The sequence below is a fragment of the Hylobates moloch genome, unplaced genomic scaffold (assembly GCF_009828535.3).
Source record: "Hylobates moloch isolate HMO894 unplaced genomic scaffold, HMol_V3 SCAFFOLD_1, whole genome shotgun sequence".
NCBI lineage: Eukaryota > Metazoa > Chordata > Mammalia > Primates > Hylobatidae > Hylobates > Hylobates moloch.
The window spans coordinates 221,888,127-221,907,904 of NW_026652276.1; the positions used below are offsets into that span (position 1 = coordinate 221,888,127).

A 19,778-nucleotide genomic window follows, 5' to 3' on the forward strand; every position below is an offset into this window, starting at 1 on the left:
GTCAGTCCCTTTTTCTTGTCCCAGGGAATATCCGCATCCCTCCAATAACCCCAATTAACAGATTTTTACAAATTATTCAAATATATCTCAGGGCCAGGTGCAGTGGTTCATGCCTATAATCCCAGCACTATGGGAGGCCACAGAGGGAGGACTGCTTGAGCCCAAGAGTCTGAGACCAGCCTGGGCAACACAGCAAGGCCCTACCTCTACAAAAAAATTTAAAAATTAGGCATGGCACACGCCTGTGGTCTCAGCTACTTGGAGGGTGAGATGGGAGGATCACCTGAGCCTGGGAAGTCAAGGTTGCAGTTAGCTGTGATTATACCACTGCACTCCATTCTGGGCAAGACTCAGTCTCAAAAAATAAAATTAAAAATAAAAATCTCAAGGGACATATATGCTTATTCTTTTTAGTTACTGCACATACTCCAGGATCTAGAGAGTCTTTTTTTCTTTTAAGATAGGGACTCACTCAGTTGCTCAGGCTGGAGTGCAGCAGCACAATCATACCTTACTGAAGCCTCAAAATCCTGGATTCTCCTGCCTCAGTTTCCCAAGTAGCTGGGACTACAAACTCATGCTAGCACACCTGGCTAATTTTTTGTAGAGACAGGGTCTGGTTACATTGCCCAGGCTGGTCTTGAACTCCTGGGCTCAAGCAATCCTTCTGCCTTGGCCTCCCAAAGCATTGGGATTACAGGCACAAGCCACTACACCCAGCCTCTGAATTACATTTTTTTTTTTTTTTGAGACACAGTCTTGCTCTGTCACCCATGCTGCAGTGCAGTGGTGAGATCTCAGCTCATTGCAACCTCTGCTTCCCAGGTTCAAGCAATTCTCCTGCCTCAGCCCCAAGTAACTGGGATTACAGGTGCGCACCACCATGCCTGGCTAATTTTTTTTGTATTTTTAGTAGAGATGAGGTTTCACCATGTTGGCCAGGCTGGTCTCGAACTCCTGACCTCAAGTGATCCTCCCGCCTCAACCTCCCAAAGTGCTGGCAAAAAAACAACAGATGCTGGCAAAGCTGCAGAGGAAAGGGAAAGCTTATACACTGTTGGTGGGAATGTAAATTGGTTAGGCACTGTGGAAAGCAGTTCGGAAATTTCTCAAAGAACTTAAAATAGACCATTCGACCCAGCAATCTCATTGCTCAGTATATATCCAAAAGAAAATGAATCACTGTACAAAAAAACCACATATTTAACACAGCACTATTCACAATAGCAAAGGCATGGAATCAACCTGGTTGCCCATCAATGGTGGTTTGCATAAAGAAAATTTATATACACCATGGAATACTATGCAGCCACAAAAATGAATGAAATCACGTCCTTTGCAGCAACCTGGATGCAGCTGGAAGCCATTATCCTAAGCAAATTAACACAGGAAGAGAAAACCAAATACCAAATGTTCTTATTTCTAAGTAGGAGCTAAACTTTGGGTACTCATGGACATAAAGACAGCAATAACAGAAACTGGAGGCTACTAGAGGGGGGAGGGCAAAGGTTGAAAAACTACTGGGTACTATGCTCAGTACTTGGATGATGGGATCATTTGTACATCAAACCTCAGCATCATGCAATATACCCAGATAACAAAGCTGCGCATGTACCTCCTGAATCTAAAATAAAAGTTGAAAAAAAAATTTTAATAATAATTCTCCCAAAGTCTATTTCATATAATATTTCCACAGTACTATCAGCTTTCTTAAAGGCTCTTAATTAAAAAAAAAAACAAACAGATTTATCTAAGTACAATTGACATACAATAAACTGCAATGATTTGGAGTACACAATTTGATATATTTTGAGATTATGTATATATCCATGCAACCATCATCACATTCAAGATAATGAACATACCCATCACTTTCTGAAAGGTTCCTTGTGCTCCTATGTAAATCTTCCATCCTGCCACAGTCCTGTGCCCAGGCAAATATGAATCTGTTGTCACTATAGAAGAGTCTGCATTTTCTAGAATTTTATGTAAATTGAATTTTAAAACGTGTAATCATTTTTTGTCTGACTTCTTTCACTCAGCATAATTATTTTGAGATTCATCTATGTTGTGTGCATTAGTAGTTCATTCCTTTCTACTGAGTAGTATTCCCTTTTATAGACATACTACAATTCAACCATTCACCTGTTTATGGACATTTGGGTTATTTCCAGTTTGGGGCTATGACAAAGCAACTAAGAACATTCATATACAAATCTTTCTATGAACATATGCTCCCTTTTCTCTTGGGTAAATACTGAGGAGTAGAAGGCTGTGTGATATGCTAAGTGTACATCTGACTTTTTGTGGGGGTGGACAGGGTCTTGCTCTTTCACCCAGGCTGGAGTGCAGTGGTGCACATAGCACGATGTAGCTTTTAACTCCTGGGCACAAGTGATCCTCCTGCTTCAGCCTCCCAGGTAGCTAGGACTACAGATGTACACCACTACGCCTGGCTAATTAAAAAAATTTTTTTTGTAGACATGGGGTCTCACTATGTTGCCCTGGCTGGTATGGAACTCCTGGTCTCAAGTGATTCTCTCGCCTTGACTTCCCAAAGCACTGGGCTTACAGGTGTGAGCCACCGTGTCCAGCCTAACGTTTTACATAACTACCATACTATTATTTCACAAAATTATGGTAAAATATACCTAACATAAAGCTTAACATTTCAACCATTTTTAAGTGTACAATTCAGTAGTGTTAAGTACATTCACAATGTTGTGCAACCAGTCTCCAGAACTCTTTCCATTCTGCAAAACTAAAACTCTATAACCATTAAACAACTCTCCAGCACTCCTTCCCCCAGCCCCTGGCAAGTACCATTCTACTTTGTGTCTCTGTGAGTCTGAACACTCTAGGTACTTCAATAAGTGGAATCATACAGTATTTGTCGTTTTATGACTGGCTCATTTCACTTAACATAATGTCCTTGAGATTTACTCATGTTGTAGTATGTGTTAGAATGTCCTGTTTTAAGGCTGAATAATATTCCAAGGTATATACATCCATTCCTCCATCAACAGAAATCTGGGTTACTTCTGCCTTTGGCTACTATAGTGAATAATGCTGCTATGAACATGAGTGTACAAATATCTGAGATCCTGCTTTCAATTATTTTGGGTATATACACAGAAGGAGAATTGCTGGATTATATGGTAATTCTATTTTTAGTTTTTTGAGGAACCTCTATACTGTTTTCCATAGCAGTTGCTCCATTTTACATTTCCACCAACAGTGCACCAGGGGTCCAATTTCTCCACACCCTTGCCAACTCTTGTTATCTTCTTTTTTGTCTGATAGCCGACATCCTAATGGGTGTGAGGTGGTATCTCATTGTGGTTCTGATTTGCATGTTCCTAATAATTAACAATGTTGGGCATCTTTTCATATGCTGGTGGCCACCTGGATATCTTCATTAAAGAAATATCTGTTCAAGTCCTCTGCCGATTTTTTAACAAGGTTGTATGCTATTATAGGAGTTCTTTATATTCTGGATATTAACCCCTTATCAGATACATGATTTGCAAATATTTTTCCCATTCCAGGTTGGCTTTTCACTCTGTTGATTATATCCTTTGATGATCAGAAGTTTTAAATTCTGATAACAGTACAATTTTTCGATTTTTTCTTCTGTTCCCTGGGCTTTTGGCATCGCAGCCAAGAAATCATTGACAAATCCAAAGTTATGATGCTTTTCTCCTATGTTTCCTTGTAGTAAAAGTTTTATGGCTTTAACTGTTATGTTCAAGTCTTTGATCCATTTTGGGTTATTCTTTCTACATGGTATAAGGGAACGGTACCACTTCATTCTTTTGCAAGTGGATATTCAGCTGCCAACATCATTTGCTGAAGAGATTCTCTTTACTTCATGGAGTGGTCCTGGTACCCTTGTCAAAGATCATTTGACCATAAATGTGAAGATTTAGTTCAGGACTCTCATCTGTCTGCATGCCAGTACCACTTAGTTTTGATTACTCTAACTTTGTAGTAAGTTTTGACATCAGGAAGCATGATGCCCCCAACTTTGTACTTTTTTGAGACTGTTTTGGCTATATGGGATTCCTTGAGATACTGTATGAATTTTAGGACGGACTTTCTATTTCTGGTAAAAAAAAAAAAAAAAAAAAAAGCCCGTTGGGATTTTGAAAAGGTTTCATTAAATAAAGCTGCCAAATTTTATTCCAAAGTGGTTGTACCAATTAAACACTCCTATCAGCAGTGTACGGAAATTCTCACATCCCCACTAATACTTGGTATGGCCACTCTTAATTTCAGCCATTCTAAGAGGCATGTAAGGGTATCGTGTGCCTATTTAATTTGCATTTTCCTAATGACTAATCTTGAGCATCTTCTCATGTGTTTATTACCATCCATATATCTCTTTGATGAAACTGTTCAAATCCTTTGTCCATTTTTAATTGGGTTGCTTTTTCTTTTTTTTTTTTTTTTTGAGATGGAGTCTCACTCCGTCGCCCAGGCTGGAGTGCAGTGGCGCAATCTCGGCTCGCTGCAACCTCTGCCTCCCGAGTTCAAACAATTTTTTGCCTCAGCCTCCCGAGTAGCTGGGGTTACAGGCGCCTGCCAGCATGCCTAGCTAATTTTTCCATTTTTAGTAGAGACGGGGTTTCACCATCTTGGCCAGGCTGGTCTTGAACTCCCGACCTCGTGATCCAACTGCCTCAGCCTCCGAAAGTGCTGGGATTACAGGCATGAGTCTCCGCGCCTGGCCGTTTGTTTTCTTATTATTGAGTTTTCAGAGTTCTTTATATATTCTACATGTCCTTGATCAGATATATGGCTTACAAAGATGATCAATCTGTGGTTTTTCTTTTTATTCTCTTAATACTGTCTTTTGAAGAGCAGAAGTTTTACATTTTGATTAATCCAATAAATTAATACGTTCATTGTAGATTGTGCTTCTGGTGTCATATTTAAGAAATCTTTGCCAAACCCCAGGTCACAAAAATTTTCTGTCGTGTTTTCTTCTGCAAATTTTAGGTTTAATTTTTACTTTTCATTCTTTCTGTGTTCAATTTCCTTTATACAGTAAACCTTCTTGGACAATTCCTTCAAGCAGAGCCTATGAAAAGTAAACTCATTCTCTGGAAAGGACTTTATGGTGCATTTGCCCAAGTCAACCTAATTAAATTTATAGCTTAGCTTAGCTGAGAGATTTACAGGTACCTCTCAGTACTTTGAGTATATTATTCTATTGCCTTCTGATTTCTATAACTGCCATAAAAAAATTTCCTAGTCTAATTATAATTATTTTCTATATAATTTTTTCCCTGAGTGCTTTTAAAACAATATTCTTTGGTTTTATTATGTCTATACTGGATTCAAATTGTTTGTCCAACTCAGAGATTGTGCTTCCCAAATCGTTAGATTTATGTCATTTGTAAATGTTAGCCCTGATTTATTTGAATTTCTCTCTATTCATTTATTTCTATTCTTACCTTTTGGAACTCCTTTGAGGCATATAATGCTCATTCCATTTTTCATACTGCTTAACCTCTCTTTTATATTTTCTATAACTTTCTTTACTTTCCAGAGTTCACTAATTCATTCTTTGGCTGGGTTTAATCTAGCTTTACCTTATTCACTGAGTTTTTTAAATAAATATTTGAATTTCTATGTAACATTTAAACATTTCCTATGTAATTTGCTGTAACTAACTTGACATACTGAAATTTTACTTTAAGTGTTATCTTGCTACATCCTCAAATGAGTATCAGTATGTTCACTCTTTTTTTCTAGAGACAACTGTTTCTTTTGAACTTTCTACATTTCTTTTTTTCTATGTTGTTTCAATTTTTCCAACTCTATTATAAAAATTTTCAGACAGAAAATCTGAACAAATGGTACAATTAACATCCAAATTCTTTCTTAGATTCTAAGATTATCTTCTCATATTTGCTTTTTCTCTTTCTCTGCATGTTGATTTCCATCACACCATTTGAAGTTAAGTTTCAAAGTAACTGACACAGATAAAAATGAAATAGTGGTTACTTTTAGTGAATTGGAAGGGGCACAGGAGAACCCTCTAAAGCATCAGGAAATGTTCTACGTCTTAATCTACATGGTAGTTACACATGTAAAAACTCTGAGCAATATACTTCAGATTTGTACCCTCTACTGTGTATAAGTTCCATTTCAAAAAAGCATGGGTTTGGGGGGGAAGCTGCAGTCATCCTAACCCTTTATTCCTAAATACTTATGCATGTAATTCCTAAGAACAAGGACATTCTCCTATATAATTACATTATCATCCTCACATTTAAGAACATTAACAGTAATTCCATAACAATATCTAGTATTCAATCAATGTTAAAAATTTCCCAAGTCCCAAGAATTATTCTTCCCCCCCTCAGGATTACATACTGCATTTGGTTGTTATGTGCACTTGGTCTTGTACACTGTGGAATAATCCCCAACCTTTTTATTGTCCATGACATTAACTTATCAAGGAGTCCAGGCCTATTGTCTTACAGGAGGTCAACATTCTGAATTGTCTAATTGTTTCCTCGTGGTGCTTACCTTTTTCCTCTATCCCCTGTGTTTCTTATAAAATAGAAGGTCCTAATCCAAGCAAGAATACTTCATAGATGATGAGGTTTAAATCAAGACTTCCTAAAAGTTCTACTTGGTTCTTTCTTATGAGTCTAACCTGCTGTTTTTAAGTCTGCTAACTCACTGATTGTAGACTGTTTCCTTGCATGTCTTACAACTTGAGATCTTGAGATAGTAAAGCATTATTTCTGTGAATTCTATGAGACCTAGATGGGCCGAGGGAGGGTTTCCATTGCTTCTGTGCAGTGCCTGAGTGCTATTACCACTCCAAGACCAGTCGTTATGTTCACTTCATGGCTTGAGGGTTCCTGGACAATGCAGGTAGTATAAATTTGAATCCCACACAATGATAAGAATAGGTCCATAGTTAAAAAGTCACAGGGGAAACTTTATTTAGAGTACTGTCAAAGACAGTCAAGTTTATTGTTATCTTTATGTATTCTGGTAATAGATTTCATCCTTTCACTCAAGGTAATGTCCTTCAAAGGGTCAGCTTTATGTGAGAATCTGGGTTCCAACTACCTTTTGACACAGGCTGAAGGCCCAGTGTTGTATCCCCACACATTGATATTCACATCCTTTGTTCCAGAGTGACAAACTGGCCCACCTGAGGCCACTACAGCAGAGGTCAGCAAACTTCTTCCATAAAGAAACAGGTTCTGTAGATGACACCATGATGTACAATTGCTCAACACCGCTGCTAAAGCATGAAACCAGCCACAGACAACATGTAAACAGATTAGCATTGTTGTGTTCCAATAACATTTTACCTATGGACACCGAAATTTTATTTTGTTTTTTTTTTTTTTTGAGACGGAGTTTGGCTCTTGTTGCGCAGGCTGGAGTGCAATGGCGCAATCTTGGCTCACTGCAACCTCCACCTCCCAGGTTCAAGCGATTCTCCTGCCTCAGCCTCCCAAGTAGCTGGGTTACAGGCATGTGGCACCACACCCAGCCAATTTTGTATTTATAGTAGAGATGTGGGTTTCACCATGTTGGCCAGGCTGGTCTAGAACTCTTGACCTCAGGTGATCCACACCCCTCAGCCTCCCATGCTGGGATTACAGGCATGAGCCACCGTACCTGGCCAATATTTGTATTTCGTGTGATTTTCATAGATTATGAAATACTATTATTCCTTTAACTTTTTTCAAGCATTTAAAAATGTAAAATCCATTCTTAGTTTGCAGGCCATACAAAAATAGATGGTGGGTTAGATTTGTTGAAGGCTATAGTTCAGCAATACCTTAACATATCAGCTCCTATGCTTTTCTGGTTTTTTCAACTCCCTCTTTGTTTTCACCCTCTATAGGTTTTTCTATCGAGCTCAGCTATACATTTAAATAAACATATTTTATTCAGCATTTCTAGTTGAGAGAGATATTTCTAGACCTACTAGAATACCGCAATGTGGTATACATAAAGAATAAGTAAGTAATATCAGAGTTTCCTACAGCTTTCCTTTTCTCAATTATAATACCTCTCAGAAAAACTTTCAAGTACAAGTCTTTTCACAGGCTGCATTGTACTACATGGTGTGGCTGTACCATGATTTATACAACCATTTCTCTACTGATGATATTCTATATTTTTTTCTCATTACGATGATTTAACAAATATCCTTGTATAAATATTGGTGCTTTTATGTGCTAAATTCCCAATAGTTAGAGCACTGGCTTGGAAGATACAGTTCTTGTAAATTTTGACAGATATTATCAAAGTGCTTTCCAATAAACTGTGATACTTCACATTTCTATCCTTAACTAAGGGAGCAGTTTTCTCACTATACCCCTGCCAATAATAATTTATATTTTGCCAGACAGATGAAATGATCTCATAGTTTTAATTTGTACACTCACAACTGACTGACTGCATCTGAACAGTGTTCATGTGCTTTACTGTTCATTTGGATTTAATCTTATATGAACTGCCTATTTATATCTTTTCCCTATTTTTCTACTGGGTTTTGTCTTTTTCTTGTCAATTTTGAAGTGTTCTTTGTATATACAGAAGACTATTTACTTCTTGCTATCTGGGCACCAATGCTGTTTCCAAATTTATACAGACTATTGACTTTGTTAAGGTTTTTTTTTTTTTTGGTGGGGGGCATACATAATTTGAAAATTGTATTTGATCAATCTGTCTCCTACAGCTTTTCGGCTAATTAAGTTTTGATTAAGATAGTGACCTCAACGCCTAGATTTTACATGCAGCCTACTAGATTTTTCTTGAAAGACTGACATTTTTTTTTCTTTTTGGTATTTAATCTCTTGATTCTGATAGAATTTACTTTTGTAAGCAGTCCAAGATGTGGGCCCAATTTTATTTTCTTCTACATATGCCAGCACCAAAAATTAAATAGTTCACCTTCTTCTTACTGACTGAACCATTTTTTCATATTACATTTTCTGAAATTCTGGGATCTATTTCTAGATACCTATTATATTCTACTGAAATAATTTTCAGTTCCTAGATACCCAAAGTGTCTTACTTTTAATATTAGCTTGGCTATTAACGTCCATCAGATCTTTAATGGCCCTGATCCACTGCCTTCTAACCCTCAGTTTGCCAATGAGAAAACAATCCAGTTTTCATTCTCCTGTAGATTACCAGTTTATCTTTCTGAAAAGGTTCTCTTTCAACTTTCAAATTATACAGCAAGTATCCAGGTCAATCTCTGTTTTGTTTTCCTGTTGACAGTCAGTTGCCCCTATCTATCTGAAGCCTGGTTTTTGTTCAACACAGGAAAATTTTCTTGTATTATGTCTGTGAATACATCTTCCCTCTATTTTTGTTTGCTTCTTTGTTTATTAAACAGAAGTTGGAACTTTTGCTCTCTCCATGTCTCTTATCTTTTCTCTCATATTTGCCCCCTTTATCTCATATCTTAAATGGTATGTCTTTAGCTTTACTTTCCAAAATACGTATTAACTCTAGCTATCCTATTTGGCCTTTCTGTTTAACAAAAGTCAACAATCATACTTTCAATTTTCACAAACTCTGTGGTCCTCTGAATGACTCGATTTTTATATCAAACTGATTTGGCTTCAAGAATGAAGTACATCCTGAGCAATATTTTTACATCTTCTAGTCGCTTTATTTCTTTTCTTGAGTTTTCTCTGTTGCTGTTGGTGTTCTAGTCATATTTATAAATAAAAATTAGGTTGATTTGGTGTGGACTTACTCCTGTACAGTTTTATAGGTCCAACAAATGGCAAGTGGTTTATTATGTTGACAAACTCTGATACTGTGGTTTATAATAATACATAATTTGGTCTTCAACCCTTTGGCCTTCAACCCTAGTTCTAGGCACAGAGCTCCTAAAACTCTTGTAATTTCCTGAGTGATCAGGGTGCCAGGTGCATCTTTTGTTCTCATATTTGTCTTTGACCTTGGTTCCTGACACAGAGCTCTGATTCCCTTGGAATTTCCTAGGTGATAGGAGTATCTTTTGTTCTAACAAGGTGACTTTTGGTGGGTTCCTGAATGGAAGGTGGTCAAAAGAAAGACCAAGCCATAATGTGAACTTTCAGCCCCATCCACCAACCTCTGAGAAGTGGGGAGGTCCTAGAGATTGGCCTAGTAAATATCACACCTATATGATGAAGCTTCCATAAAAATCACTGAAATGCAATGTTCCTAGAGCTTCCAGGATGCTGAACATTTGGAGGTAGTGGAAGGTGATGCTCCTAAAGACAGCACAGAAGCTCTGCATCCCTTCCCACATACCTTTCCCTATGCATTTCTTCCATCTGGCTGTTTGTCTTTTACCTCTTGTAACATCCTTTATAGCAAACCAGTAAATGTAAGTGTTTCTTGAAGTTCTGTGAGCTATTCTAGCAAATGATCAAAGATTAGAAGATGTGGAAATCCTTGATTTATAGCCAGCTGGTCAGAAGTGTAAGTCACAACCTGGAACTTGTGACTAGCAACTCAAGAGAGGGACAGTCTTGTGGGACTGAGCTCTTAACCTGTGGGGTCTACGCTATCCCTGGGTAGATAGTGTCAGAATTGAGTTAAATTGAAGGCAACTTAACAACAATTGCAGACAACTGGGTAGAGACACCCAGTTGATTATCTACAGAGAACTGGAGATTGCTTGGTGGGGAGAAACACCCCCACATATCTAGTCACAAAAATGTGTTGTGTTGACAGTATAGTAGGAGAGAGCAGTCTGTTTTCCAAACAGATTACTAATGGGTACAGAGGTGAGAAGTCTGGTATATTCCAGATGGAAGCAGAGTATTATTTTACTCCTGGGTAATTAACCTTTACTTTTTACCCCACTGGATTTCTCTGAGGTTCAGAGACATCCGATGTTCAGTTCTACCATTTAAACACACACAGCAGTCACACAGAACTCTCCAGGCAGAAATTTGGTTTAGAAAACGACTTTTAGAGCTTTTTCATGGAATAAATGCTATAAATTATTTGCTCCATATATACAGAAGAGGAACTAACAGGATCCCCTTGTTGTACAACTCCAGGAGGCAACATTCACATCTCTATGGACATGTGCAATGTAAGGCTATACTGGGGACTCAGGACTCAGCAACCCATTATCAGACGTCTCAAAATATCTGGCCATGACCTTTAAAAATTTTTTTTTGAATTCAGAATTTCAATGTTTTTAATTGAGTCTGGTTTGTTTTGGTTCTTCACAGGACTCACAACTAACACACACCTTCAAAATATTCATATTTACATCACCAGCTCGATTTATGAAGACACATGACTTTGTCTTCCTGCCAGAGCAAGACCTTTGACTAATTACCCTGACGACTACCCAAGAGGCAAATCCACTTCTTTGTAATCTGCTGACTATGCTATCTGCTTCATCAGGATTTTGCTAAGAATAGCTCCCTTCATGTAAGAATCTAGCTCCTAGTATTTTGTTTGGTTTTCTATTTTGGCTTATTTACGTAACCATTCATATATTTTCCATCTTCCAGGAATTCTTAAACGTCTCTAGTCCTCTGACAGAATCCTATCCGGTTTTATTATTCTTTTTACATATCTTTACTATCATTTCAACGAAATTTCTGGAGAGGAACAAAGATATGAAGGCAAGTGTTTAGTGTGCTATCTTGGACTACAAATCTAAGTCCACTTTAAAAAACATAATCTCATTCTTGGTACTTGACTTCATTTGCTGCTAGTAGGTTCTATTGCCCTTTGTTCCTGAGTGTTTAGGACAAACAGAAACATGTATTTTGATGGAGGAGCTGTCATTCACTACCACAAACAATTTTACTCAGAATGTGAATTATCCTGGCTGAGAAGATATATGTAAAGTCCTTAGCACACAACTTGGAACACAGCATGGCAAATGCTCGAATAGTAACTGTTAATGTTACTAAGAATTGAGGGAAGAAAAGGAGAGGAAAAGAGGTAGTTAAGAAAAGGATTTACAGATTCAGATAAAAGAGAGAATGGCAAAATAATGTTCTTGAAAGAGTTTAATACCACAAACCCATTTATTGATGATTCATAAGGCCTTTTAAGTTCATGATACAGTTTTTCTGAGTATTGAATACAAATTGTTAAACTGGGAGTATGATGGACAAGAACAAGTTACTTATTTAATCTAAGCCTAGCCAGAATAATTAAGGTAAGCCTAGTCAATTGCCTAATAGTTATTCATTTATGATCATTTTATATCTTTGAAGAGTCTCAGTTGTTTTTATTTCTTTTTAAAAGGGAAATTATAAGCTTTAGTGATGCTTGTAAATTTCTCTTGGCCTCTCTCATAAATATGAGGAGGCTAGTTAAACTTTTTTTTTTTTTTTTTGTTTGAGACAGAGTCTCGCTCTGTCGCCCAGGCTGGAGCGCAGTGGCGCGATCTCGGCTCACTGCAAGCTCCGCCTCCCGGGTTCACAGCACTATCCTGCCTCAGCCTCCAAATTAGCTGGGACTACGGGCACCCGCCACCACGCCCGGCTAATTTTTTTGTATTTTTAGTAGAGCCAAGGTTTCACCGTGTGTTATCCAGGATTGTCTTGATCTCCTGACCTCGTGATCTGCCCGCCTCGGCCTTCCAAAGTGCTGGGATTACAGGCGTGAGCCACTGCGCCCGGCCGGAGGCTAGTTAAACTTAATCATTAGGTTGAGAAATTTGAAAGGCTCCAACAACCCCAATTTTACATTTGTATATAGAAACTCACACAATTACTAAGTTTAGCAGAACCTGGAAGGAACAATACCGCGATGAAGAGAAGGGAAATGCCTGGGACTGAAGAACACATTTCCTACCTTCTGTTCATGAATACAGACAATAAAGAATTAATTTAAGATCTACTGGGGATGGGATGTTTGCCACAGTTTTGTTAGGCTGCTTCAAAGATTATCTATTCACGGATAATTCATATGTTGATATTCCCCCTTTTAACTGGGGCATCCCTGGAAAGATATGCTTAGTAATTCCCCATCTTAATGTGGGAAAAATAATTTTAATTTCATTCTACCCAACAGAATAAAGAGAAAGGGTAGGAGAACTGGATTTGTTTTACAAATTGATTTGTAATTCTGTACAATGAAAAATTAGAGTCCATTTTTTACAACGAACTTTTGTCTGTACATGGAAAAAGGGCAGAAAAAGTATGACTTTTTATTTTATTACTTTTTATTCCCTGACAATAAATGATGCCTTTAGAAAGCCATATTTCCTAAGATAAAAACTTACAGGCTGGTAACTTGTAACTCCATTAGTTTTCTAAACTCATATGCAGGAATTCTTAACTTCTGAGAGTAAAACGCCTCTATAATAACATTTTTTTCTTAAGTCAGAAAGGAATTTTTGGAACATTAAACAATAACCAACTGCACTTTTGATTTCTGTTGTCAGAGAAAAAAAATCAAAAATTTTGACTTCAGTTGTATTTGGCATTTTTATTGTCAAAAGTAACCACAGACATTTAAAAAGTAGTGTAGTGATGTATACGGATGGGTTACTTATTAAGTCTACTAACAATATTCGTTGCACTTAAGGATTATAGACCACCCACAATAATTCCACAGATTTCTCTTTAAATGCTTCAAATGTTACTTACAGGGTACGCTGTTTCAATGGTAATACTAATATTCAACAACCAAAAATTAAGTAAATGAGAGGAAACATATCAATCACACTGAACATTCAACATCTGATAATATAACTCAGAAAGGAGATTTCTCAAGGGTGAAGAATGAGGCTTACCTGACACACATTAGATAATGAACAAGCTCAAGTCTTAAAATCCTGATTTATTTTAAACTAGTGCTTAGACATGACTGTGGTTCAAGTTTGGCAGACAGGTTTAAATGTCAAATCCAACACTAGAGACAATACCATTTATTTCAGTTAAGGAATATAGACTTTGCCACCAAATAATTATATCTTTTTCATTCCTACATGACATGGATGCCTCTATTTGCATGACCTCTGAGTATGAAATAATAATATATTAATTTTCAACAACTGATCTGTCTGAAAAATACAAAGAAACAGCAAAATGGTGATATTAAAACTGACTCACCACTGTCCTCTGTTTGTTGGGCAGGAAGACTCTAACGATAGGTTTTTGTGGTGACTTGGGGTTGCTCCGTGCCACATCTGTAGGATTTTGAAAAACTGAAAGAGATGAAGGTAGCACTGAAAGGCTAGAAGAGGAAGAAGATGTAACGGTGTCCATTGATGCAGAGCTAGAAACAGAAAAATCAGTTCCGTTCCCCAGAGATTCCAATAACTGTTGTTCTCTTTGTTGGAGTGCATCTAGCTTGCTGGTGTATTCTTCATAGGCCTATAAAATAAAGCAGACTTATATTCAGTCCGGACTTTGTCCTGACATTAACAAAAGAGAACATAAAATTTTAGCCTTTGATTACAATCTTTTCACCAGTTGATAGGGTTTTAAGTTTCAAATTACAAAATAAGTGCCAGAAATACTATAAATGAATACTTTCATCTTTAAATTGATAAATTCTTTGTTATTAGATACTACACTATATTACACCTGATAAATTTGACCTATACATATGTGATATCAAGATGGTCCATGAATAATAAAAAAGCACAGTATTTCCAATTTTCTGGTCCAGTTATATTTACCTTCCAAATCGGTCTAACATAAGATAAAACACTGTATCAAGGATAAGTGTTCCTCCCATTAAGAGAATTATTTTGTCCTGGAAAAGTTGTAGGCATATGAATTCCATTAGTTCTCTCTCTCTCTCTCAACAGAAAAAGAAGTTGAAAAGGACATGAGGTATTAAAGATTTGTCCAAAAAACCCTCAAAATTTAGGACACAGTACCAGATCTCACTGTTAGCACCAAAACCTCCTTAATAGGGTTTAGAAGATGTGTAACTGCCACATTCTTTCTGAAATAGTTATCAGTTAAAATACTTTATTCTTCTCAGTATGGCTGTTTGATGACTTCTTTCCCCACCAAATGCTGCTTAGAGATTGGAACTTGTATGCAAAGCCGTAAGCCTTGTGAAAAAAAAACAACAAAAAACAGAATTGTATTTGAAAATGTGGCTTATACCCTACAGCCAAGAAATTCTGGGGCTACTATCTATCCATCAGGGTATCTTCCTAGAAGTTTCATTTGACGAAGGCTATAAAGTCAAGCAACCATACAAGATATCAAATTTTAAAAGAACAGAATGACACTGAACGAATTGGAATACACAAGTCCATAGTTCTTTTAGGCATTGGTAATCCCCTCACTCACACCATGCTCTACTATTTCTACCTACCATCTCAAATAGATGCAATACTACAAACATTTATGAAAGAGAGAAGCAAAGATTTTAAAATGGCCTTTCCTGTCTCTCAAGGAGTTTACTGTTGGGCAGTGGAGTAGGACGGTGTATTTTTATTTGTGTAACTGCTGTACATGAGAAGTAAACAATATTCTTGACACAAGGTAATAATGGGGAAGGAGGACAGCCTTGAAAGGTTGGCACTTGGATGAAGAAAGTAGGGAGGAAGGAGTCCTATATATGGGAAAAATTCTGTAACAAAGAGTTTGTTTTTTCTGTAACAAAGGCAAGAAAGTTTAAGACACAGGAAAAACTATAGCTTGGTATAGCTCAACGTCATACAATACCTGGGACATAGCAAAAGATCAATATGTTTGTGAAACTTAAATGAAGCTTTAGAAGCATCCCTATTTTCTTAAAAAAGAAAGAAAGAAATTTAAATGAAAAATAGGTAGAGAAACAATAAGGCTGAAAAGGTGAAAGGGATTAGATTGTAGAGAGTATATACGCCATGCTATAAAGTCTGAACGTAAGGGAGCAAGGGAGAATTATAAAATGTAGAGGAGAATGAAAGAGAAATTTCATTTCAATAAGGGCCACAGGACCCCGCTATGCTGCATCTTACCACATAATTTTGAAGAAAATAAGGGGGGCGGGGAACAGTAACAAGAGCTACTGAGGTAAGAGATTTAAACTTCATCAAAAGGTCTTCTTTGTTTACAGCCTGCTAGTTGCCCTACCCAGACCCTGTTTCATAGTAGATCAGGGCATTATAAACAAATAGATTCCAAATTTTCTGAGCTACAATTTGGTTTAGCTTTCAGTACCAAGGCCTAATTACTTAAGCGTACTTCTCTCAATACAATTTATTTATTAAGCCTTCAATCACTCAGTAAATATATACTGATACATGTGCTTGGCACTGTTAGGGCTCAGACTACAACCACAAATAAGACAAACACAATTCCTACTCTTTGAAGATCACATAAATGCAGTCTGGAACACAAAGGTTCCTCCTGCATGGATAAAATATTCTTATTTACTGTCACCTGAGCAAGTACAGTTACTATACAAAATAAACCTTAGGAAAAGTAATGAACAGAAAAATTTTCCAAACATATTTCCTTACCAAAATGTTAGCTTTAATTTTTGAAAGTATACTGATCCCTCCATGACAGATTATAAACTATCACTTCACCACATCTATCAATAGCTTTTCCTTTTGTTAAGTACAAAACATCTACTTATTCCATCTCTCCCCATCCTCGAAGCTGCCATCTACCAGGGCCCCTGGCTCATTTTACCTACTACCCTTGCTGCATTCAGTATGAACTTCAATTACTCTTTTAACACTCTGCCACAGATTTCTCTAAACCTCTCACCTCTAAAGGCATTTATTTCCATTCTACCTTCAAGACCTGGAGAAACATCATAGTCTTTACAAATGCAATAAAAATGATGAAAAGATCTCAATTTAGAACCTCACACACCCCTGGGGCACACATACTTATCCCAACTTCTTAAATGTCTATCTCATTACATTAATCTGTTCAAGGTCAACATTAATCTCTCAAACAGTAAGATTTGGCCATTGTTGTCTTCCTTCACATACTTTGCGGCTCACAACTGCAACAATGCCATTGGTGATATCTTAGATTTTCTGGCTAATTCTTGTTATTTTATCAACTAGTTTGCCAGATACAAATTTTGGGTAAGTCTGACCATTCAATTGTTCTATTTTTTTGCTGTCAGGTTACCACACACTGTTGGAGAAAATAATAAAACTAGTCTAATTAGTTCTATGATCAATTTATGGAACTTAGATTTGCCTGGTCCTTCACACTACTGCCTGAAAATCATGCTTGTTTTTAATATCATATTATAGTCACAACAGTTATTCCAACCTTCCTAATTCTTCTCTGGATCTTAACTTCATCCCTCAATTTTTAATTCACTCTGAAAATAACATTACCTTCAAATCCACTCTGAAGATCAAAGTCATCAAATGAAAAGTTTACTCTACTTCTTTATCTACATAATTCTCCACATCTTTCCCCATTCTTCTACTCTCACTTCAGTGCTAATATTGGGTGTTTAGGGCCTTAGTCTACCATTCCCTCAGTTTTCTCTCATATCATCTACTTTTCCCTTTTCCTCTGTTTTCTCACTCTACTAATATGAGCAAGCCACTCCAACATATGTGCAAACCTCAACCACAACCACCACCACCAAAATTCTTTTGGTTATTCAAAATGCTACAGATACCAGATACTACTACTTCAGGATACAATTTTTCAAAAACCCTATTCCTTCTCATCAAAACACTAAATATCTTTCAAAAAGTCTAATTCTAAGCTCTCTTTGCTAAAATCCAGAAAAGGTGTCCTTTATCTCCTTTAGAATATTTTATCATACTCTTCTTTATATGGCAAATTTTTCTCAACTTCAAAATAATTTTGTGAGGACTAAATGAGATAATACAAGTAAAACAAATTATTGTAGAGACTACCACATAGAAAAAAATCCAATAAATATTTGTATTAGTAATAATTGATAACCTGGGAGGCGGAGGTTGCAGTGAGTTGAGATCATGCCACTGCACTCCATCTCAAAACAAACAAACAAACAAACAAACAAAAAGAATCTAAGAAGACTTAATATCATTAAAATGACAACGCTTCCCAAGTTCATCTACAGAGTCAATGCAATCCTTATCAAAATCTCAATTTTTTTTTGTAGAAACTGACAAGCTGATCTTAAAATTCATATGGAAATACAACAGACTTGAAATTATCAAAACAATCTTACAAAAGAAGAAAGAAGTTGGAGGACTTATACTTCCTGATTCCAAAATTTACTATAAAACTATAGTAATCAAGACAGTGTAATAATTTTGGAATAAGAACACACACACAGAACAGAATAGAACAAGGTGCAACTAGTAAATCCATAAAGGCAAAAAGTAGATCAGTGGTTGTCAGGGGCTGGAGGGAATGACTTCCAATGCATAAAGGGTTTCTTTGTGGGAATGATAAAAATGTTTTAGAATCAGATAGTGGTGACAGTTGTCCATTGTGTAAATACACTAAGAACCACTGAATTACACAATTTAAAAAAGTGAATAATATAGTATGTGAATTATTTCTCAATAGAACAAGAAATAAAACCTTACATTTACAGTCAATTGATTTTTTTTTTACAATGCCGGCAAGATAATTCAATGAAGAAAGAATGGTCACTTTAACAACTGGCACTGGTACAACTGAATATCCAAATACAGAAGAATGAACTTGGGCTACTACCTCACAACATATCCAAAAACTAACTCGAAATAGGCCAGGCATGTTGGCTCACACCTGTAATCCCAGCACTTTGGTAGGCCAAGGCAGAAGGATCACTCGAGGCCAGGAGTTCAAGACCTGACTGGGCAACATAGACTCCATCTTTACAAAAATTAAAAATAAAAGAAAATGGGTCACATACCTATTACACAATTGAGCACCCCCATTTTTCTAAGAAAGAGTTAATTATCTTTTTCTTTCCTTCTCCTCCCCACTTCCTACTTAGCTCTTTAGAAATGCAATTATATGCCAGGGGTGGTGGCTCACACCAGTAATCCCAATACTTTGGGAGGCCAAGGCAGGCAGATCACTTGAGCCCAGGAGTTTGAGGCTAGCCTGGGCAACATGGTGAAACCCCATCTCTACAAAAAATACAAACTTGGCTGGGCATGGTGGCATGCATATATATAGTCCTAGCCACCCAGGAGGCTGAAGCCGGAGGATCGCCTGAGCCCAGGAGGTAGAGGCTGCAATGAGCCGAGATCATGCCACTACACTCCAACCTGAGTGACAGAATGAGATTCTGTTTCAAAAAGAAAATGAAGAAAGAATAAAAGAAATGCAATTATGGCTTTTTATCTCCTTTTCGCCAGACATTCCCTACAAGGCAAGTTGATCTAATTATGTGCTTAGACAATCCTGAGCGGAACTTTCACCCATCAGGAGGTTGCCTCAAGAGGTAATAGTTGATCTACAACTAAAAGTATGCCTGCTAGAGTTTTCAGCCACCTCTGAGGTATTTTTGCCCATGAAGCCACCAACTTGACTGCCTGAAAGAGAAGGCACCAAAGGGAATATGCAGATCTTCCACCTGCTCATTTCTGCCCCCGTGTAGGCACCTTCTTTAAAAGCACCCACTTTCTGCTCCAACAGGGAAGCAGTACCCTTAAGGCAGGAAGCCTGTACTTCTTCTTCCTTTAAGATAACTTTGGAATAAAAAAGTCACTTTATACTAGACTTTGCTCTTACTAATTGGACTCTGCAGGCAGCAAGCAACTAAACCTGTTTTGGCTATATAACTAATACTATAAAACTCCCAGGAAAAAACACAGGAGTAAATCATCCTGACCTTTGATTAGGCAATGGTCTCTCATATATGATACACCAAAAGCACAGCAA

General features: G+C 37.1%; 1 protein-coding gene across 10 annotated transcripts in view; it reads right to left on the bottom strand.

Annotated features, from left to right (window-relative positions):
* Positions 1–19,778, bottom strand: part of BRAF (B-Raf proto-oncogene, serine/threonine kinase) — a 208,322-nt gene that overhangs the window by 98,250 nt on the left and 90,294 nt on the right. For all 10 annotated transcript variants that reach the window (XR_009209599.1, XM_032761940.2, XM_032761945.2 and 7 more), the window contains exon 3: positions 14,088–14,351. Coding sequence is in view for 9 of the 10 variants with exons in the window: in XM_032761940.2 (XP_032617831.1) it covers positions 14,088–14,351 (264 nt within the window). In the remaining variant the exon portion in view is untranslated. The remainder of the gene's footprint in view (positions 1–14,087; positions 14,352–19,778) is intronic.